This window comes from Typopeltis vanoorti, chromosome 20 (genome assembly GCF_054136105.1).
Source record: "Typopeltis vanoorti isolate ZY-2024b chromosome 20, IOZ_Tvanoo_1.0, whole genome shotgun sequence".
In the NCBI taxonomy this organism is placed as follows: Eukaryota; Metazoa; Arthropoda; class Arachnida; order Uropygi; family Thelyphonidae; genus Typopeltis; species Typopeltis vanoorti.
This window is the reverse complement of record NC_143568.1, coordinates 103,690,223-103,714,293: the sequence shown is the minus strand read 5'-3', so window position 1 is coordinate 103,714,293 and position 24,071 is coordinate 103,690,223. Positions and strand designations below refer to the sequence as shown.

At 34.7% G+C, this 24,071-nt stretch overlaps 1 protein-coding gene across 2 annotated transcripts in view; it reads left to right on the top strand.

Moving 5' to 3' along the window:
* The first annotated feature begins 1,942 nt into the window (after positions 1 to 1,942).
* Positions 1,943 to 24,071, top strand: part of LOC150095737 (putative RNA-binding protein 19) — a 288,611-nt gene continuing 266,482 nt past the window's right edge. For both annotated transcript variants that reach the window (XM_090409907.1, XM_090409904.1), the window contains exons 1-3: positions 1,943 to 2,293; positions 6,534 to 6,586; positions 19,148 to 19,330. In XM_090409907.1, the coding sequence (XP_090266033.1) occupies positions 6,551 to 6,586; positions 19,148 to 19,330 (219 nt within the window). In that variant the 5' untranslated portion in view covers positions 1,943 to 2,293; positions 6,534 to 6,550. The remainder of the gene's footprint in view (positions 2,294 to 6,533; positions 6,587 to 19,147; positions 19,331 to 24,071) is intronic.

Here is a 24,071-nt window from a genome sequence, read left to right as displayed (position 1 = left end):
AAATCGACTAACTCGGGAACTTGTCGAAAAAGAAGGCTCAAGTTCCTCTAGTCAGCGTTTTACAATTATTTTGGTTACCATTATTCTGATATAGCCTGTGTACCTCAGTGGAAGTGGCGCTTGCGTCCTCTGCGCTTGGCTGCTTGAACCTAGCTCTAACCTAGGTTAGACCTAGGTTCTAGTCTAGTCGCTGACTGGAGGAACTTTCTTCTAAGCCTACCTTCGACCGGTTTCCGAGTTTGTCGATCTCTGGCACGGGCAAGCGTGTTTTTCCTCCCGGAAACTCGGGTTTTTGGTCCCGTAAACACAAGAAAATCGACCGTATTACTCACATTATTTCAGACAGTGACATATTTTGTTAGGGTTAGGTCAAAGAGATGGCGGCACTTGTTTTCCAGCCTCTTCATCGGTGGCTGCTATAATTAGTGATAGACATGGGCCAGCTATCTCTGATTGGCTACCGGTGGAGATTGAGCTGCCTACTCAGTCTTCAAAAGCTAGTTAGGGTATAAAGGCCTCGCTTACTCCCTATCAGGGAATAAAAGGCGTAAGCTGATTTTTTTTTTTTACCATTATTCTGGCCACCCAGCACTTTAGATGTACACGCCACTTCCACTGAGCTACTGTGGTAGTGGCATGATTGGTTTAATGGAATATTATCATCATCGATGTTTGTAAAGTAACAAGCAAACACAGTAGAGAAATACTTTAAACTTTTTTCTTTTTCATCAACTCTCCAACACACCAAGAGATCACAACTTATAACACAATTGTATGTGGGCAATTAAAAATTAAATATAGATCTTTTGTTTTGTGTGTCACAAAACATCTTCATGGGAATAAAAATATAACATTTAAATTAATATTTGAATTCCGATTAAATTAAGTTCAATTTATGTATAACTTCTTTCTGTTTTCTTTCTATAACAGAATTCTGTTTTATTTAAATTCCTTTTGTTCTCATTTTAACTAATTAAGATCAGAAAAAAATGAAATATTATTATTATTATTATTATTATTATTATTATTACATAACACCTCCAGGGAGTGTAAAGACTCATCGAGGGAGGGTACCTAGTCTATAATTCTCCATCTCCACCAACACCAACGCCATCCACCGCCGACCACAACCACTAGTTATTAATTGCAGATACACTAACCACTCCGCCTACCGGCCAAGTGGTTAGCGTATCTGCAATTAATAACATATCTGCAGTTAATATTTAATTAAAGCATTTCTCTAATGTGGTTTACATGTTTCAGTGCAGGTATGGCACCTCGAAGGATATTATTATTACTTGACACCTCCAAAGGGCCAAAAGATTCATTGAGTGAGGGCAACCTCCTCTACAACTATCTGCCTCCACCTTAATTCACTAACTACAGCGAACCGCAACTACCATCATCATCATCTTCTACCCAACAGTCTACTGCCCATTACCACCGCTAGTATTTTTGTCTGTAAGTTGCGTGTGTTCTCAAGGCGAATTTGTCTGTATGTGGGATGAAAAAAAAGCTAGTTTTCGGGAGAGAAAAAAAAACTTTGCTACCTCCTGATATTTGCATCATCATACCACATTTTTTTTTATCTGAAATAATTTCATCTTCTGTACAGTATTCCTGTCTTTGCATCTTTAAACTATTCGTAAAAACCTCGTTTTGATAGTAATAAAGATTCTTAAAAATCCATCATTATTTTCTTGTCCTTCTTATCTTGTTTTGTTGTGAAGGAATCCAAGAAATTGTTCTTGGATTGCTTGGAGGTGTCACGCACTAATTGTAATGCTAATAGTATTCCTGTGTTTATATATTGAATGTATCCGTGAAATTTAATGGTTATTAGGAATTTATAATTTTTTTCCTTGTTTTGTCATGTGGAATTTTTTGATATGCAGGTGTCGTCTTTTTGTCTTCTCATTCAGTCTATTGGTTAAAAGTGCATTAGTATGTACAGTTATTTAATATGTGAAGGAATAGCACGTGTACTTTCTACGATCTTGTTTGTAAAACGATTTCCAAATTCGTATACATATTGAAGTTATACTCGTCAGTTGCTATATTTGACTATTTCAGTATATGACATATAAGCGAAACCTAATAGTTGAAAACATTATTTATTTACGAGTTGATTGTCCTTTTCATATGAAAAGTTCAGTTGAAATGTGTGTCAAGATTGGTTTTCCATTTGTGTTTGTTATAGTCAGACAAGAAAAACACGATTATGTTAAAAAATGAAGGTTTAAAAAGCCATTTTCCACGAGAACGTGTTAACGATGTACTGAATTCGCACGAGGTATGTTAGCTTTTTCATAAGTCTTTAAGAGCCGCCGTAACTTGTTCTGTGCCGATACTGGCGAAACAAATTTTTTCTCCTCGAGATGTCCAAGTTATTACGTTAAAATATTACGTTAATTGTCACCGCTTACTTTCATGTTATTTTTTCAGTGTCGATTATTCATAAATTACTCAACATATACCACATTTGAATAAACGATTGTACGCTTTAATTGGAAACAGCTGGGTTGGAATATGTAGGACACAAATGTTTGAATACTGAATCCTGCTTTTCTTGGTACTTTTTATTTTATTTTATATTATATTCAGATCTATTAGAAACACAACTGGAAATAATTGTCCGGTGATTTTCATGAATTAAACAATAATTCTGTAATCCTCAGTGATATCACACTTTTTATTAGGCTTATTAGGAGTACTCTATACAGATTTAATCAGTTTGGGTTTCTTGGATGTGTTGAAGAGGAGCTAGAGGTGAGTAACCATGATGGTGACAGGCTTTGAACTGCTAATGATTGATTGAGGATTTCATGGTTACAAAAATTGGTTGATAGGTGGTAAAGAGTGGATATGATAAACATAAGTTACTTAAGCGTTTTTTTATATATAGTTGATACAGAAAAAAAAAATTCAGTACATTGCAAGAAGTGAGAGAATAAGAGTTGTCCCTGAAAACTGTAAGAGTGTCGTTAGCAAAGAAATCAGATCAATTTTTTTTTTTTTTTTTTTTTTTTTGCTTTTTGCTTAAAGAGCGGAATTAGTTGCCAGTTATTCGTGAATATTGAATGATCTATCAGTGAGCACATTCCAAGTATGATAGGTATTGTGTGAGTGGTTAGTCTGGTCTTCCACGATGTCAACAAGATGATCATTCCTCTTTTTTTTTTTTCCCCAGATCTACTCAATGCTCCTGGACCAGTCACTGAAGTTGTCATTGACAACAATATGTTCACTATGACTCCTTGTTTCTTGTGAACTTATGTATATCTTTATACAAAAGAGAAGATAACTTCTCAGTCTAGATATGTTGTTTTCTGAACTGTTTAAATTTCTACCACAATGACTGTTATGTAAAAAGTAATAAGCTACTTGTTGTTCAGCCTCTAATGGAACAGTTTCAAACAGGTAAATAGGGTGATAATGGAGGTTGGCACAATAGAGTAAATGAAGACAACTTTGAATCAACAGATGGTGGGTTGATGAATATTATACTATACTTATATTCCTAATTTTGTGCATTAATAACTGGTTCTCGGTGAAAACTAGTTATTAACTTGAAAATGGGTCTCTGATATGACAACATCTACTATATCAGTCTTTTAATGCAGTGTTTTTAACTTCTTTTTTTTTTTGCCTGAAAAATGCATTTTATACACACACACACTTATGTAGACAAATGCCATGAGAGATATTTAGTAAATGAAATGTCACAAATTTCCCACCCCACACTTGTTTGGTGTATTAGCAAGTGTAAGCAACAGTTTTGTAAGCGTTGCATCCATTTATTTTTTATAGCAGGATTTGAACACTTTTTACAAAATCAAAATGTTTTAAAGATACAGAATCATATGGGAAACCCTCATCAGCAGACATTCAGCCAATGGCCAAGAACACCAAACCAAAGCCAATAGGTGGCATAATTATAGGCCTTTTAGTTATCCTGTATCTGTCCTGTTCCATTTTTGTTACTGAGGTGTGCTGCGTGCATGTGCTTGATAACATTGTATTAATTCCTGAAGATGCCAGGTGAAATATAGGAAGTGATAATTAAAATAATGTAGTTATTATCTACTCTACATGTCAGTTTCCTGAAACAATGTGATGTATTATTATTATTACATATGTATCTCTATGGATTCAAAGACTCATGGTGAGAGATCCATTATTCACATAATACCAATCATGCCTCTCTTTAAACTCATTCATTGACAAAGTACTTGGCCATCTCTGGCAACTCATTCAACCACCCTCCAAGCAAAAAATTAATAGTAACATCCTTGCTAACCATGCTGTTACACAATTTCCATGGATAATCCCTCTTTTTCTCCCTTCCTGTTATATATTGAAAAATATTTTCAGCATCACTCCTATAAAATCCCTTTAATAAATTATATGCGTCTATCATATATTCTCTTTTTCCTCTGTCAGCTTGTTTTTGAAGCCCACAGCCTTCAGTCTCATAGGGAGAATTCCATAGACCTGCCACAATCTTTGTCACTTGCCTCTGGATCCTCTCCACTATTTCTTCATCCACACAGAAAACAGGTGACCACATCTGCATGCAGTAGTCTAGATTTTAATGTGCCCTTATTAAAGGCTATAAATGGAAACCATAACCTCTCCATCCCTGATTGTTAGTGTGTTCTTCAACAACCGCATAATCTGTTTTGGCTACTTTTGCAATATGAAATCTAATCTTCAACTCCCTGTAACAATCACTCAGGTTCCTATCCTCATTCATTTCTTGCTGTCATTTCCATCAATATAGTATATAGCTTGTGATTTCTTCTTCCCAAAGGGCATCACTGTACACTTGGCCACATTAAATTGGCCCCATTTACCTTTGCCCATGAAAGCATACGGCTAGTCTATTTAAGTCATTCTGCAGGATCTCTACTTAATCTTCATTTGCTATCACTCTTCTCAGTTTAGCATTGTTATCAGCAAACAACTGAATAAATATTTCCTGTATCATTGATGTGCAAATTAAACAACAGAGGATCCCAGTACTGAGCCCTGTAGTATATCACTAGTCACCTGCCTTCTCCTGGGTGCATCTTCTCTGTAAATCACTCTTCGATATCTGTCCATTAGCCACCCTCTGATCCAAATTACCAGATTCATGTCCATCCCATTTGCTCCAATTTATCCAACAGAGTTCTGTGTGAAATGATGCCAAATGCCTTTGCAATGTCTAGCAATATCACTCAGTAACCATTTCCCTTATCCAACTCCATTGTCACTTTATTATAAAAAGTATGCAGATTAATAAGGCAGAAACTGCACTTCACTAAATCACATTGTCCTTTATAGAGTATCATATTCACCCAGTCTTGAATTCTGTCTCACCAATTTCTCTAATACCTTAACCACTACTCTTGAGGTACTGATTAGCTTATAATTTGCTATTTCTGTCTTAGAGCCACCTTTATGCCAGAATTTTTCAAACTGTGCTCCATGGAATCTTTGGTCTTTACCAAAGTTATCTGACTCTGCGAGGCAATTTTAGAATATTCTTTATTTGTTTTTCAAACTATAAAATAGCATCAGTAATTAAGATTGCCAATTTTTTCAAATCTGAATAAAGGACATTTGTCAAAGGCACAGCCAGAACATCTGACATTTTCTGTTTGTTTTATACATTTTAACACCATCTATAAGCTCCACAGAGCATAGTTTGAAAAATTTGCTCCTAGATATGGCAACAGTATATGTGGTTTTGCCAGCTCGCATGTATTTTTTCTGGTGCAAGGACTTGTTCCATCTAAAAGTTTGCGAACATCTGCTTTATAAAGTGAGACTATTTTGTCCCTTTTCCACTCTATTGATACATTCCCAGTACTGAGGGTTTAAATTAAACAGCTTAGTCATAGGAGCTGATAAATCTCTTGCATATTCTTGTAATACATGGGCCATTATGCCATAAAGTATTTCAGCCAATATACTGTAGATTAGCTTTATTAATGTGAAGTTTATCTTCATTTTTTGCATGATTTTGCTACTGATGACTAAAAGCTATAGTAGAGAAATGTCAAGCAGATGAAGAACTTTAAGCAAATAGCTTTATTTATTTATTTATTTTAGTAGATACAGATCTCTTGATTTTCATTTATGATTAGCATGATATTTATTGCAGAAATCTTTGGGAGCAGATAAAAAATGTTTTGTTTTTCTAAGATTTTCATTTATTTCCCTTATTATCATGTTCCATCACCCACATATTATAGCCAAAGATAATTGAATTTTCATTTTGTAAGGTAGCCATCAAACTTCACTACAGCAGACAATTTTTTTTTAATTGAAAGTGATCTTTAAAAAAAAATAAATATAAATAATTATATATTTTTTCCTAGTTTTTTCAGCAGTCTTGACACCTGTAGAATATTGACTTGGCAAAAACTCCCTGAGCATGTCACTGTGTAAACAGTGCCAAAACAGGTATCCTAAAACATAAAATGATTAGACTTGATTAATTTTTTAGAGATTAGCCTCTCTAACTTTATGTATGTTAATTGCAGATCTTTAATAAAAGGAGATGTCCAGGATAATTGTGAAAAACTTGCCTAACAAGGTAAATTTTGAAATATTTTATATTCATATTATTTTCATTATTATATATTATAGAGGAATAATTTGTCTTTATGAGGATCTGATGTTACTTTTTTTTCCCATTATTATATGATTACTTTTATGGAGTCCAAAAACTCATTGCAAAGGACTCACTGTAGCTCATACATTGTATCATATCGCGTATGTTTCATTCTGTCAGTACACCCACTATCCTCTCATGCTCATGCAATATATTATCCCATCCACCTCTTGCAAAAAAAGACATAAGAAAGAAAGATTGTTCCTCGTTTTCTATGGGGATACTCCCATTCAACTTTCAGAAACAAACTGTACTCTTTTTCTTTCTCTTGAAAAATCTTCCTATATCTGTCCAGTAAGATCCCCCTGCACAAACTGCAGTGTTGTAACTGATCTTAATACACTTTTGAGAATTAATAAGATATTTAGGTTGGAGATGAATTTCATCACTGTAAGACTACTGCCATGTTTATTGGAAGTCTGAACTGACTTGAAAAAGTTCCATGTTTGGTCTGTAAAACAAGGTTTCTGGATTATGTAAAATATAAAAATACAAAAATAAATAAATAAATACACAAAATTAATAAAAATAACAAAAAAAAAACCCTTAATCCATCCAAAGTACTATACACTTTCATGTGTAGGAGTCAAAAATTAAAAAAAGTGTTTTAATATGATTAAAATTTATAATTTTACAATGCATAATTTTTATTTTGGATTAATTTATACAGCAATGCAAATAAAAGAATATACAGGATTATCTTTACACCTTTAGTCTCATACATTTTAAGAGACAAGTGCCACATACCATTTTCATGTTGTCTGAGAGAGAGTCACAAATTTTTTATTAGCATAAGGCATTGCCCTATTTGTGAATCATTATACTATCAATTGCTCTAATGCTAGTTGAAAAGTATGAATTCATAGAATCCATGTAGTTAATTCAGATGAAATCAGATACACAGGTCCAAAGAAACCTTAGAACACAATATCACAGGCTCTTGCTCGTATATGTATTTCATTCCTGAAAATATTTGAGAGAGCTGTTTATTGTAAAGAAAATATATGTATTCCCTCATATTATAATATACAGTAGCAAATAGCAATTACTTTACACATGGGACATCATTTATTATTCACTTTATCAATACATGTGTTTTATTACTGAATATGTATTAGCATTCAACACCACACATGAAAATAAACTTCTTGATTGGAAGGCAGTTTCAAATAGAGCTATGTGAGCAAACTTCAAAATGGAGACATGGATGATAAAACTTATTTGTGCATATGGTCCCACAGGAGGTTCTTCCAAGGAAGAATTGGAAGAATTTTTTGAGTCATTAGAACAGGCAGCTGACATAAAAAAATGGAAAAAGTGGTCCTTGTTGAAGATCTGAACATCAGAGTAGGAAATGAATCTCACCAGGCATATAGGAACATTTTGGGAAAATTTGGAGAAAAGGGCAAAGCTAATAATAATGGTAGGTATTTACTGGACTTCTGCTCGTGACACAGACTAGTCATTACTAACACCATTTTTTGACATAAAGATGTGCACAAGTTCACATGAAGAGAAGACACAGGAAATAAGAAAAGTCTCATTGACTACATCATTGTTGATATATGGCTGTTCAGGATGCAAGAGTGTACAGGGGATTGAAATTGGAAGTAACCATTACTTAGTACTAAGCAGGATAAAAATTAATACCCCTTGAAAAGAACAGTATGTAAGAAAGTTTTAAAAAGAATTAAAGTTGAGCATCTTTTACAGGTAAATTTTAGACTCTACTATGCAAACATTATTGAAAGAGTGTTAAATTTTTTCTTGACAATTATTCATAAGACTATTACACTTTTTTATATAATCTTTATCAAGTAGCTTTATTTTATCCTCCTACATGTTTCGCCAATCTGTTTCTATTGGCATCCTCAGGGAATACAAACTAGTAAGCTAAAATGAAGGTTACAGACTAGGTTATAACCGATGGTTCTAAATCATACAAAAAATTGGTATTGTGCATGACAATGTGCGTGTCTCGTTAACGTGATTTATTCGTAATGGCTCATGACGTAATTGTTATGAAAGTTCATTTCTTTGATGTTTAATGATCTGATAAAAGTTTTCCAAATTTCTGGTAAAATTAGACCTTGATTCTTGTTTAGGTTTTCAGTTTTACGGACGACTGTAGCTGCTTCTTTAAAGGTTCTTGAATGGTAGTTATCTTCTATGTATGGCATAAGGCTCTTATCCCACTCAATGTGATGGTTAGTAGAGGCAAAGTGGCATGAAAGGCCTGAAATGTCTTGTTTGTTATTTCTGACATATCCTATGTGTTCTTTCTTTCTCGTTTCAAAGCTTCTAGATGTCTGACCTACGTAACTAATACCACATGAGCAAGGAATATTATATATTCCAGAGTACTTGTAAAATGGGTGAGGATCTTTCGGTGATCTTAAAAATTTCCGAATAGTGTTGATTGGTTTGAATGCCACTCTGATCCTATGTGGTTTTAAAAGGTTAGCTAATTTTTTGGAAAGGTTGTTGACAAAAGGAATCGTAATTGTACTGATATATTGGACGTCATCACGTTGTCGATGTGGTATATCAGTAAATAGAATCTTGTTATAGAGTCTTTTTGGGTAACCATTTAAAGAAAATTCTCTAGATATTGTGGTTAATTCCGTTAGTAGGTCATCCTTGTCTGTCGTATACTGTATAGCTCTTTTCTTGAGACTATGGATAATGCTAAGTTTCTGAGATATATGATGAACTGAGTTGAAATGGAGGTAACGTCCAGTATTTGTAGGTTTTCTGTATACAGATAGGTTGATACTATTATTGGATTGTTTCTTTATTAAAATGTCAAGGAATGGCAGTTTTTTATCTTTTTCCATTTCTAATGTGAATTTGATGGTATTGTGGAAACTATTGATTTTACCAGAAATTTGGAAAACTTTTATCAGATTATTAAACATCAAAGAAATGAACTTTCATAACAATTACGTCATGAGCCATTACGAATAAATCACGTTAACGAGGCACACACATTGTCATGCACAATACGAATTTTTTGTATGATTTAGAACCATCGGTTATAACCTAGTCTGCCTGCATTTTAGCTTACTAGTTTGTATTCCCTGAGGATGCCAATAGAAACAGATTGGCGAAACATGTAGGAGGATAAAATAAAGCTACTTGATAAAGATTATATAAAAAAGTGTAATCGTCTTATTATTGAAAGAAATTTACAGCAGTCTGAAAACAAACCTTGGAGTCTCATTTGCAAACTCTGAAGAAGACATTGATTAATTCAGCTAAGGGGATATGTGGTGAAGTTTTCTGCAAGGATAGGATAATGAGAACATCATGGTGGACACAAGAAGTTAAAGAAGCAGTCTTGGAAAAGAAGAAAGCATACCAAAAGTTCCTAGCAAATAAGTCAGCAGATGACCTAAAAGAATACAAAGAAAAATGTAAGCAAGCTAAGCTGCATGTAAAACTAGCTAAATAAAAGCCATGGGAAGATTTTGGTAAGAATATAGAAAATAAATATCAGGAGGTGGGAAAATGTTCTAGAGGCTATTGAAGAAGCTTAGAAATGGAGGAAAGAGTACTGTAAAAGGAATCAATGATGATAAAGGTGACATGAAAACTGAAGATAAGGATATCTTGGATGCTTGGAGTAATTACTTTGAAATACTGTTAAATGAACCAAGCAGTTGGAGAACCATACTAGAAAATTTTCAAAAGGAATACAGAGCATTACATATCAATACTTGAATTAGAAAAAGCCATCAAAAACTTTAAATATCTTACCTGGACCACTCATAGTACCCATCTCTAAAAAGGGGAATAAAACTGAATATGAGAATTACAGAGGAATTTTCTCTAAGTGTTCCAGGTAAGATTTATGCAAGCATACTTGAAAACAGGTTGGAAGAGAAACTTGGAGAAGAACAAGCTGGATTCAGGCCAAATAGAGGTTGTCAAGATAGGTTTTCACTTTAAGACAAATAGTTGAGAAGTTGTGGGAATATGATCCCAAAGCTGGGATCTGTACTTAAGTTTTGTAGATCTGGAAAAGGCATACAACAAGGTACCCAGAGAAAGCTTTTCAAAACACTGCAATTATATTGGGCGAAGAAATATTATACAGAGCAATACATAATCTATATTTAAGTTGTCAGTCAGCAGTTAGAATTGAAGGAAATACAGGAAGATGGTGATGTAAAATCAGGGGTAAGACAAGGATGCACATTATCTCCACTATTATTCATAAATTATATGGATTGCATTATGAAAGAAAGTGACATTGAACCGGATGTTAGAATTGGACATGTCAAACTTAGTTCTTTGTAGATGTTGTTGTTGTACTCCTAAACACATCTAGTGCAAGTTTCCAGAATTCCCTAACTAAATTGAATAACAGCTGTAACAAATTTAGCTTGAAAATCAGCAATAAAACGACCGAAACTATGAAAATAGGCAAAAACATAGAAAACTTCAGCTGCATTCTGAATAGAGATCATATAGAACAAGTAAAATATTTCAACTATTTAGGCACAGTTTTTAGTGAAGATAGCAGGTTAAATCTTGAAATTGACAACAGAATAAGCAAAGCTGTTATGGTGGTTAGCCAGCTGAATAAATTTATATGGACTAAGAGAAAAATTAGCCCAAATACCAAACTAGAGTATACAAGACTGTGTTCAAACCAGTTTTAAGATATGCACCTGAGAGTTGGGTTAGGAATAAAGCACTTGATCAAAGACTAGAGATCAAAAATATGAGGGTTCTGAGAAAAATTAGGGAATTGAACTGATGGCATCAATGGAAGAACCATAAAAATGAAGATATTAGAAAGGAACTTTATACTATTTATACTATTAGCATTCAAGAATATGGAAGCAGATCTAATCTATGGTGGTGTGGCCACTTAAAAATAGAATGGACGAGGAAAGGTTATCAAAAGAGGTGTTTGATGGCAGGAAAGAGACCCAGAGGAAGATTGAGGTCTCAGTAGATTGATTCAGTCAGAAGTGTCTTAGAAGAACAAAATGTTAGATATGACAGTATTGGAGTGCTCACAAGCAATAGACTAATTCGAAGGAAAATTGTTGATAGGAGATTAATAATAATGTGAACTTAATCATGTTTACATGATTAAGTTTATGCAGTGCTGTCATGGTAATCTGAACACCCCTTGGGTGTACATATCAGAAAATTGATGATGATATGTATTACAAAATCATAATATAGTTACAGGCAACGAAAAGTTTTTTCCTTCCTGTTTGATGGAAAATATGAATAATTTCACAGTTATGCTTAATTGATATATCTTTAAATCCTTGTCAGGACTTTGTTGATGTCATCGCTGGCAACTTTGCTACGTACATTTGTGGAGACGCCCACAATGAAACAACAGGTCCATCAAGGTGATGAAGGTAATGTCAGGACAAGCTCTTGGATTCTTGTCAAAAGAGTTGTTTGGTTCACAGAATTTTTTTTTTCTCGAAATTGTTGTTATTTCTCTTTTTTGAATTATCTAGTTTTATGCTGATGTAAAAGGGTTTTTACATCATTTTTAGAGCTATGAAGATAGAATGAAGGATGTTGGCTTAAAACTACATATTGTATAGTATAGTACCATCTGTCCTCTCAGACAGTCTCTCTAGATAGGAACTTGATCTCATTAAAACTTCTGTGACATATGGTCTCCACAGTAATTCAGCCTATTATAATCTAATAATCTCCTTGAACTAGGTCTATCTACTGAAGATGTCATCATAATTTCTTGTTTGTTTTTAATGGAATTTAAAATAAACATCATTCCATATCTCATCATGAAGTTTACCATATTTCATGTTCCTGCAGTCCTTCTTATTTTTAGTAGACTACAAAATCTGTAGTCAAAGTACGAACATACGTATGTGTTGCATTGTTTCTCCAGTCTGGTAAGTGGTCTAGCCATGCTGCCATCACTAGTCACTGAGTTCAGTAGAACTGGATTACATTTTTTCATAATACTTCTTATATGAGTGTTTTTCAAAATGAGTTGCAAAATTACAATCAGCTCTGCAGCCATATGCCATATCTGACAAATGTTGGAAATAATCAAGAGCCATGTATAATGTCATAAAAATTTTTTCTAATTCAAGAATCATTTGGTACAAATGAGGATGGATATGAATCTGGTGATTTGAATCAGAGGATGGATGATGGACAAATATCAAAGAGTGATTTACGGAGAAGGAGAAGGCAGGTGACCAGTGTGTACCACAGAGCTCAGTACTGGATCCTCTGTTGTTTAATTTGTGCATCAATGATATAGGAAATGATTTGACAGGAAATATTCAGTTGTTTTGCTGATAACAACACATGAGAAGAGTAATAGTAAATGAAGGTGAAGTAGAGATCCTGCAGGATGACTTAAATAGACTAGCAGTATGGACAAAGGTAAATGGTTGCTACTTTGATGTGGCCAGGTGTAAGGTGATGCACTATGGGAAAAAAGAGATCATTAGCTGTGTACTATATTGATGGAAATTAACCTCAGGAAACTGATGAGGCCAAGGACTTGGGGGGGGGGGGGGAATTGCTGACAGGGGGTTGAAATTTAAATGGCATATTGCAAAGGTAACCAAAACAGCACAACAGTTTATATGGTTTTCTTTATAGCCTTTAAAAAGGCTACATCTGGACTACTGTGTGTAGATGTGGTTATCTGGATTCTGTGGGGAAGAAGAAATGGTGTAGAGGATCCAGATTTTGAGTTTGGGATATAATTTGATTTTTATGGTGCAAAGACATCAAAGGTCATATACTGCACCAGGACACAAGTTTATAGCAGTACATATGATAACAAGTTAGTAGGACAATTATAGATATCCATGCCATACAGGATTCGAATCTGCAGCCTCTTGGCTGGAGAGCAGATACGCTGACCACTTGGCCAACCAGGCCAGTAAGGATCCAGAGGTGAGTGACAAAGATTATGGCACATCTGTGGATTGCTCCTTATGAGAATACATTGATAATATCTCTAAGAGAAGATATGATAGAAGCATATCAGTTATTAAAAGAGTTTTATAGGATTGACACTAAGCACATTTTTCAGTAAAGTAGGAAGGGAGAGAACAAGGGATCACCCATGGAAATTGTGTAAGAGTGTGGTTAGCAAGGGTGTTAGGACTAGTTGTTTGTGGAGGGTGGTAAATGGGTGGAATCAGTGAATGAGTTTAAGGAGAGTTATGAATAATGGATCTCCTGTGATGAGTCTTCTGCCTCCATGGAGATATTTGTATAATAATAAGAATAGTACAAGAATTCTCTTTAGAATCCTCAGTTTTCTCTGATTCTTTAATTGAAGATAAATCATTTCAATGTCAGTTTTGCATTACATTCAAATGAAACACTTTATGGGGTACTTGTGTATCCCTGTGGAAATGCTGTTTGCATTCATTTTGCTAGGCTGCCTGAAGAAAGAGACTATTATGGTTTCATTATTAGTCATTGACTAGAGGAACTCTTTCTAAACATTTATTTTGGCAGTTCTTGAGTTAATCAACTCTGGCATGGGTAAGTCGGTTTTTTCTCCTTGAAACTAGAAGTTTTAACCTTGCATCTCAAATATCAACCACAGGCCTCTATTGCAGACACTACACGTATTGAGGTTTAGTACCATGAGATTGTGGCAGTTGCATCTACCTTACTCTCTTCTGAAAAGTTTTGCTTCATTTAGCATGGGCTCACCATCACTATTGAAGGCTTGAAGAATGGAGAATGGTTTTCTCATTTGTCTTCATAAAGTTAATTAGGGATAAATTAACTCTCCCTATGCCTTTTGAATAAATCTTAATAAATAATAAAAAATAAAGTGTCAGAGGATTTTTTTTTTTAAAACAGTTCTCTAGAACTAATAGTCTAGCTGTCTCACATGTACAGTAGCGAACAGTATCATGTTGTGCAAACTCATGCTCTTGTGCTTGTTTTTTGAAACTCATACATCATACTTTATTCTGTTGTTCATGTACTTAAAACTTGATTCACAGAATACTGTGCATAAAATTCTGGTTTGATTAGAATTATTTTTGGGAGAAATTTAAAACAAAGCTCTATTTTATTGAACTCAGATATAAAGTTTTTTTTTGGGCTGTATGGATTTTGGCAACCTGTGGAAATGCCAATTTCTTTGCAGATGACAAACATGTAAGAGTTCAGTTGATGAAAATTATATAGGCATCTAACACCTTAGGTCACATAACCTTTATTTTATGTCCATTAGAGCGTTTGCTTTAACAGAAACTTAATATGATCAGGAAGACTTTTATAAAATTGAACTCATATTCCACTTCCCTGCTTCACTATGCAATGAACCAAAAATGTTGCCAGTTCCCAACTGTTCGATATAAATAAAGATCTCTATACACAAACACACAAAAAGTCCTTTAGTAAAACATTTTACTCTGAATTGCAACTTGAAGAATTTCATTCTTCAAGTTGCAAGTGAAACTCTTCATCTTTCACAAGTAGTAGTTTGAGATAGAATTCTCTTGTAAACCACACTGCTGTGTGAACGTCGAGGGCAGCAGTTCTGTGGTGCTCTGTCTTTTTCATTCATCTTGGTGAACCTTGCAATATGCATCAACCATATAATCAGACAGAAAGACTTTTTATGTCTTAGCTAATTCTACTTTAATTTGTCCATAAATTATAGACAATCCTAAATGTGAATGCATATCTATATTCAAATTCAAGAAAATTCCATGTCTCTTTTTCATGTGATGTCACATAGGTTGGCTACCAAGCTGGTGCATTAGACTGAAAATCATACCCAGTCTTTATGACAAAAGTCTGGTTATCTTCTTTCTACCTCACTTTTCTCATCTACACATTTCATTATTATTATAGGTGAAATCTGCTCAAATATCACATCAGAGGCTGATTAACATCTAATCATGTCTTCTCTTTTTTCTCTAAAGGTAACCTATGACAAGAAATGTTGCTGGTTTAATCATTTATCTAAGTATTAGCAAAGATATTGGGCATGAAGTATCTCACATCTGGGCTACTTGTACAAGGGCGGTCTGAAAAGTTCTCAGCCTAACAATGAAAAATGAATTTATAATTTCAAAATTATTTTTATCTTTCAACATAATCTCCCTCAAAACTAATACATTTATTCTAGCGATGCTGCAGCACCATTATCCTGTCCCTGTAGTGGTTCTCAGTAAGATCTGCAAAATACTCCTCTACAGCTACAATCACCTCTTGATTCGAAGAAAAACACTGACCAGCAAGGAAGATTTTTAGTTTTGGAAAGAGATAGAAGTCAGAGGGAGCCAAATCTGGGGAATGGGGTGGATTGTAATATTTGCTGTGCCATTGTAAAATCTTACTTATTCTTCTTCTTTGTTCTCTAAAATTTTTGTCTAGATACGCTTGTACTTAGTGAATTTATCTCTAACACTTTAATTACCCTTTTAATTTAAATATTCTCTCTGGGCCGTTATTCACTCTTAAGAACGATGCTAATGGTCAACACCAATTCCTTTGTTTCAATACTGGATCTGATTCCTTTTTCAGATTCAGGGAAAATTTCTATTATCCTGCACCACCCTGAATCCTAGATTAACAAAGAGTGCAGAATCAAGGAACCAGAACACAGTTTAGCATACTATCTTATTTCACTATAACTTATTTATGCAGTCGTAGCTTCCCTATTTAACTTATCTCCTGCTGTGGTCCGAATTTTATGAGAAAGTGCAATAGAGGAGAAAATCAGGCAAGGCACCAGTTAAACTTAAAAAGCAAAACATTTAATTACAATTGAAGCATCTTACACTTTATGAATATACTCTAATAAAGCAGTCTACAATTTCTAAGGAATGAGCATTAATTATTCAACCTCTCTATCTTTATCATAACATGCAAAACAAAGAACTTCATATATAGTTTACAATTTCTACTTGATAGATCAAACATACTCTTTAATATTATAGGACATTTGCTAATTGAATTTCTAATATAGCTCCACGTGCTCTTATAATAATTCTTTCACTAAAATTTCATAGTCACTCTACTATAAAAAGAATATTATCTCTAGAGTCCTTCCTATAATTACTTTCTTCTTATACACAATTACTTATAATACATAGACTGTACATTACCAACTGCTGGGGAACTGTTTGGCCACTTCACATATCTCGACTGGACAATCATTTTCGATTCCTGGTTCATTCTACTTCTTCTGAGGCACTCTCCAAGGGTCTGAGCTGTACTTATCTCCGCTGCCAAAAGTAGGCATACGTTGTTCTCTGGTCAACTGGCACAACATCGTAATGATATCTCCAGAATCATCCGAGATTTCCTTTCGCTGGGCTGATCACTGACTGGCAAACTTTCAGGAATTTCACGGCATATTTCCTCAGTCTTTGTCTCGAATCCGCGTCAAAAAAGCGGGGACGAGCAGGAGCCACGAGGAGGTTCCAACACACAAAAGCAAGAGTAAGAGAGCATTTTAGATGCTGCAACGACTTTTTAAATCGCACACTACCTATTTCTTCTACGTCATTGTTTTCTCCTCCCCTTTTTCCATGTCACCCTACGTCACCCAGTACTTAGTGCCACACACGGAATTCTAGCATGCTCTTCCGAGTGTGTGTGTGTGGGAGGGGGGGGGGAACTACATGCTTACCTAAAGGGTGCACGTGTACTTGTAGCACATGTTTAGATTCCGGCCACTTTTACTTAATCGGATTATCTTTTCTCCCAGCAATTTGTAAGTACTTACACAAAAGCAGCAAGGTTTAAGAATTTAAGCAATTTACAATATTTTACCTTATAACATAAAGTAGTGAAAAAATATCCTCAATTTAGTAATACTTTGGTAAATTACAAAAATTTAGTAAGCCCAATATATCAATATGTGATTCAAAATGTAAACCCATGTTAAGTCTGTAGGAAACGTGAATTAATTTAATTTTAGTTTCATTCAGAACTTAACAGGATGTTCCAATAATTCATAGTGTAGATCCCTTAATTTTCCTATTGCCAAAACACCTTTGTGGGCAGGTGCATTGTCCTGATGAAAGATGATTTTTTTCTTCTCCAAACTAGGTCTTTTCTCATAAATTTTTTCATCTAGTCTGATTAAAAGATCGGAATAATATTCCCTGGTTATTGTTTTACCCTTTTCAAAGTAATTAATAAAAAATGCCTTTAGCATCCCAAAACACCAATGCCATGACCTTTTCTGCTGATGGAACTGACTTTGTCTTCTTTGGCGCTGAACAACCGGCTTCTGTCCACTGTTTTGACTGCTGTTTGGATTTTGATGTGTAATGGTGAATCCAAGTCTCATCCATAGTAATAAATTGATGCACAAAATCAGTTTTATTCTTATTAAAATGCTCGAAGCACTGTTCAGAGAGTTTCATTCGAGTGCATTTTTGATCTGCTGTGATTATCAAAAATAAAGGAAGAGTGCCCATAAACTTTTATGAACTTTGAATGAATTTCTTTTGGCATTAAACTTTCTTTTACAAAGAATTTTATAACTGCACAATACTCAATTTTATCCATTTCAATAAATTTTATAGCTGTATAAAAGAAACTACTTCATATAATGACTTGCAATTTCACATAGGTGCTTATGACAGATGCACCAACTTAGAAAAAAAATAAATATTGCCAATACTGTTGAGGGAGAGAACTTTTCAGATCATCCTTGTATATAGAGGCTAATCACTTCACATCAATTGCCTTAGTATTCCATAATGCAAAGCACACACGCCCTTTCAGATGTGTATAATGGTATGCGTTATGGTGAGAGACACTATCCAGACTGGTTTTGACCTTTATTGAGGTCTCATCAGTGGGATCCAGACCCAGAAGGTATAGGAAGGGTGAAGTAATGCAAAAGTCAGAGTAAATTAATAATAAGGTGATATACCTTTTCACTGCTTTTATATGGTAAATATGTGACTTCTGCATTACTTTAATCTTGGTATCCCTTCTGGGTCTGGCTCCTACTAAAGACTTCAGTAAAAGTCGAAACCATTCAATGTTAGGTGATTTGCTGTCACTAGTCATTCCTTATCTCAAATGTCTGATTTTTTTTTTTTTTTTTTTTTTTTTACCCCAAATCATACTTTCTAGTAGTGAAGTAATTATTCTTGATAAGTTTAAGATGCCTAACTGACTGGTTGACTTCCTCCCTTCCACCAATCCAGCCCAGAAGATATGTATGCAGAAGCATTTGCTATTAGTTGTTATATTATCTGATGGTGCATACATCAACCAGAATTCTCAATTATCATACCCACTCTATCAGTAGCCTTTGATGTTTTTTTTTATTATACCTTTCCAACTATACTGTTACCATCATCTATATGATAGGTGATGGTAATTGTTTAATTTTTTTAATTAACCTTTTTTTTTATTTAATCATGTTTTTTGTATTTAGCAAAATTTTTAAATGTTAAAATAAGACAAATAATATATGTCACTTAATTTGATAGGAAATGTGTAATCTTTCAGGTAACCGATTCAAAGCTGTGGAGTGTGTTTTCTTCCAAAGGCCATATAACAGATCTACAGCTGAAATATACCAAAGAAGGAGTATTTAGAAAATTTGCATTTATTGGCTACAGAACAGAGGAAGAAGCAACAGCCGCAAAACAGGCTTTCCATAATAGTTATTTAGATTCTTCAAAAATACATGTAAGTTGTTATAAAAGGTGTTGTGTGTCTCTAATGAGAAAACAAACATAAACTTACTTTTGTTGCTTCCATCTCTTTTATAATTGCTTTCAAAGTTACATATAACTTTGAAAGAGCTTTTAGAGTTATACATAACTCAGAAACTTTCAAAGTTTCAGAGTTATGTTTTTTGAATTTCTTTTGTGCTATCAAATTTTTATCATTCCGATATGCTCTACAGTTTTGGAAAGATAAGAGGCAATCTCTAGCTCTAGACAATACAGTAGATGATAAATAAATAAATAAATTCCGTGTGATGGTGCAATGATCATGAGTCCCCTTTTATGGGGAGGTACAGCACCATCTAGTACCCCCAAATTTTATCCGGGCTGCGGAACTGGCATAGCTGACGAATCAGGCCTATGACTGGATCAGTATTCCTAACTGTAATCCGTGTGTGTTCACAGGACCGGTTTGCCTGCTTGCGGGATGAAAAACCCTAGATAAACTGGCGGAAAAAACCCTGCTGTCCACGCCCAAGACCAGCTACCTTGGCTATGGCTGAGGATGATCCTTAAGCTCCTCACGTCATCGACGGGAATCAAACCTACGACACTCCTTCCCCAGGCATATATGGTTGCGAAGCGCAAAGCCACTAGGCTAATTGCACGGATTAGTATATGATTAATGTGGTGCATATCTTTTTGTGCCATCTTTGCTGAAACCTTTCATGGGTTCATATTTTTACCAAACGAATCTTACCATTTCTTTATCTAAATTTAAATCTTTTTATGAATTGTTAAACTGTTTGAACTGAACTGCCAAATTTTCCTACTCTAACCATTTTTATCATTTTTGTGGTTTATCTAACTACTATTTTGCATAGACATTAATAATTTACAAATCTTCTTTAATTTTTTATATTAAAAACTCATTTGTGACATTGATCTCACATAAAACTGCTCATTTCACATAAAACTTTGTTTTAAATAATAATCACTCAGGGGTGCTTAAGGGTCAAAGCTGTATAACTGAGAGGAGACCTCCACATAGCCTTTAAAGGAATGTGGACAACTGACCAAGGCTTCTGACCTAATGTCCAATCCTTGTCTTCTGGTGGTGCACCCTGTTGGGTATCTACATGGATACTGAATGAACGAGGATGGGCTGGCAATTTGGGATTTAGCTGACGAAATTGTATTCTTATTGGCATAAACCAATATAGAAAATGATGGTACAACATGACAAAATTTCCTGCTGGCTGCGGCATCGCCCGGTTAAACAAGGCCCCCGTTGTTTTCACCAGGGAACTAGGGCGAACAGCAAAAAGTCAGCTACTGGAACAAATCTGAAAACACACTCCACTCAACATCACCAGAATTAATGATCGGTACTATCAACATAAGAAGCCTGAATGGCAAAGAAATGGAGCTAGCTGAGGAATTAGATAAGTATCAGATCGACATAATAGGGGTGACTGAAACAAAAACGACAAAAACTGGTGAGATCTTTCTGAGCAATAAATACAAAATGTTATATTCAGGCAATGACAATCAAGGAAAAGAAGGAGTAGCCATTGTATTCAACACAAAATACGAGGCTATTCTTCTTGAATGGCAATCAGTCTCAAGTAGAGTAATGTGGGCAAATATGAGAATGGGGAACTGGACAATGAGACTTAATTGTGCCTATTGTCCCACAGAAGGTTCTTCTAAGGTAGAAGTGGAGGAATTTTTTGAGGCTTTAGAAAAAGCAACTGACACATTGAAAAAGGAAAAGTTGGTCCTTGTTGGGGATTTAAATAGCAGAGTAGGAAATGATTGTGAGACATACAAAAATATTTTGGGAAAATTTTGAGAAAAGCCCAAAGCCAATAATAATAATAGCAAATACCTGTTGGATTTCTGCTCAGGACATAGACTAGTTATTACTAACACCATGTTCCAACATAAAAATGTGCACAAATTCACATGGAGAGCAGAGGCAAGGAATAAGAAAAGTCTCATTGACTATGTTATTGTTGATAGTGATGTTTTCTCCCTGCTGCAGGACACCAGAGTGTACAGAGGATTTGAAATTGGAAGTGATCACTATTTAGTCTTGAGCAAGATAAATAGAAATGATGATGATGATGAGTAGATGATGATAAAACACATGTTATTCTTTTCATATTGAAAAGAATAACATGTGTTTTAAAGCGAATAAAAGAGCAGCTCTCAGATGTGAATTGTAGACTAAAATATATAAAGATTATTGAAGAAAAAATGAAAGAGTTTGAGAACAGGAACCAAACCTTGGAGATTCAGTGGTAAGCCTTAAAGAAAACCCTGATTGATTCAGCCAGAGAGGCATGTGGTGAGTTTGTCTGCAAGGATAGAAAAATCAGAACTCCATGGTGGACACAGGAAGTTAAAGAGGCAGTGTAGGAAAAGAAGAAAGCATATCAAAAGTTCCTGGCAAATAAGTCAGCTTTTGCTCTTAGAGAATACAGAGACAAATATAAGAAAGCTAAACACTATGTAAAACTAGCTAAACAGAAGTCATGGGAGCACTTTGGCAAGAACATAGAAAATAAATATCAAGAAGGTGGTAAGATATTTTGGAGGTTGTTAAAGAAGTTTTGAAATGGAGGAAAAAGTGCTGTAAAAGGAGTTAGAGATGATAAAGGTGATATGAAAACAGGAGAAAAAGATATCCTTGAAGTATGGAGTATTACTTCGAAAAATTGCTAAATGAAACAAGCAGTGATAGCACAGTGGTAAAAAACACTCAACAGGCATACAGTCAGGAATACATATCCATACTTGAAGTAGAAAAAAGCCATTAAAGGCTTGAAATGTGGAAAGGCATCATGAGTAGATGATATTTGACCATTAATGCTGAAGTATGGTGGTATAAAAGTCTTACAGTGGCTGCACTGCATAGTTCAGAAAGCCTGGACAGAGGGACGAATTCCCGATGATTGGAGTAGAGCTCTAATAGTACCCATATGTAAAAAGGGAAATAAAACTGAATGTGAGAATTACAGAGGTGTTTCCCTACTTAGTGTTCCTGGCAAGATCTATGCAAGTATACTTGAGAAACGGTTGAGAAGAATTGTGGAAGAAAAGCTTGGTGAAGAATAAGCTGGATTCAGGTCAAATAGAGGCTGTATGGATCAGATCTTCACTTTACGACAAATAATTGAGAAAGCATGGGAATATAACAAAAATCTGTATTTAAGTTTTGTCGATCTGGAAAAAGCATATAAGATGCCAAGAGAGAAGCTATTCAATACGCTACAGTATGGTGTCAGTGGGTCTTATATCTGGTATGAGACAATGATGTACATTATCCCCTCTGTTATTCATTATCTATTTGAATCACATTATGAAGGAAAGTGGTATTATTCATGATTTCAGAATTGGTGATGTTAATGTCAGCCCTTTGCTTTATGCAGACGATGTTATACTTCTAGAGAAATCTGTTACAAGTTTGGAAGATTCCCTGACTAAATTGAATAACTGTTGTAATAGATATGGCAAAGACAATGAAAGTTGGTAGAATTGTTGAAAATGTGAACTACGGGGAACCTGTGGAACAAGTGAAACATTTCAGCTACTTAGGTACGATTTTTACTGAAGATGGTAAATTAAATATTGAAATAGGCAACAGAATCAACAAAGCTGGTATGGTAGGAAGTGAATTGAATAAATTCATATGGAATAAGAGAGAAATTAGTCAGAACACTAAATTAGCTGTATACAAGTCAGTGTTCAAACCAGTTTTAAGTTATGAATCTGAGAGCTGGATCAGAAGTAAAACACTTGACCAAAGACTAGAGACGGCAGATACGAGAGTCCTGAGAAAGATTAGAGGCGTGAACAGATGGCATCAATGGCAATATCATATTAAAAACGAGGATATTAGAAAATAACTTGACATTGTCAGCATCCAGGAATGCATTAGCAGAGCTAATCTCAGGTGGTATGGTCACTTAAACAGAATGGACGAGGAAAGATTAGCAAAACAAGTGTTCTCTGCCAGGATGGCAGGAAAACGACCCAGAGGAAGACCAAGATATAGGTGGATTGATACAGTACAAAGTGCCTTAGACAATAGAAATATAAGATCTGATAATGTTGGAGTCTTGAGAGGTAACAGACTGATTTGGAGGAAAATTGTAGATAGGAAGATAGTAATGATGTAAATTTTTCATGTACTACTATCATATCCTTTACACCCCTTGAGGGTACATGTCAGGAATTAGATGATGATGATTGAACATTTCCTCTTTTTCACTCTGTATGGTGAGTGACAAATTGATTCACTCGTTATGTTACCATTTTTCAAGCATGTTGAAATATGTTTGGATATTTAATACTCCTGCCCCTTATTTGTGAGCTGATCTTGTTATTTTATTGACATACTTCATATGATATGTATTATTTTTATTGATGGCTTTTTGCTGACAGAAGCCTAATATTAGTATATCTTTTTATAATGTTCATCATTAATTCATTTTAAGCATAAAACGATAAGTCAAAGTTACTTTAATAAGCCAGGTGATCCAACATTGATATTTTGCTGTTTATCAGAGGAGTATTTTCACGATGAAAAGAAAATTAAATTGATACATATGCAAGTATTTCATAAGGAAAAGTAGAATAGCAAAAGCAGAGCAGACTGAAGTTCTGCATCTCAATTAAAAGCAGCAAGCTTCAATCCTGTCCAAATGTCAGATGCTTTCTATCCCTTGCCAAAGAAGATATTGTCCATAATT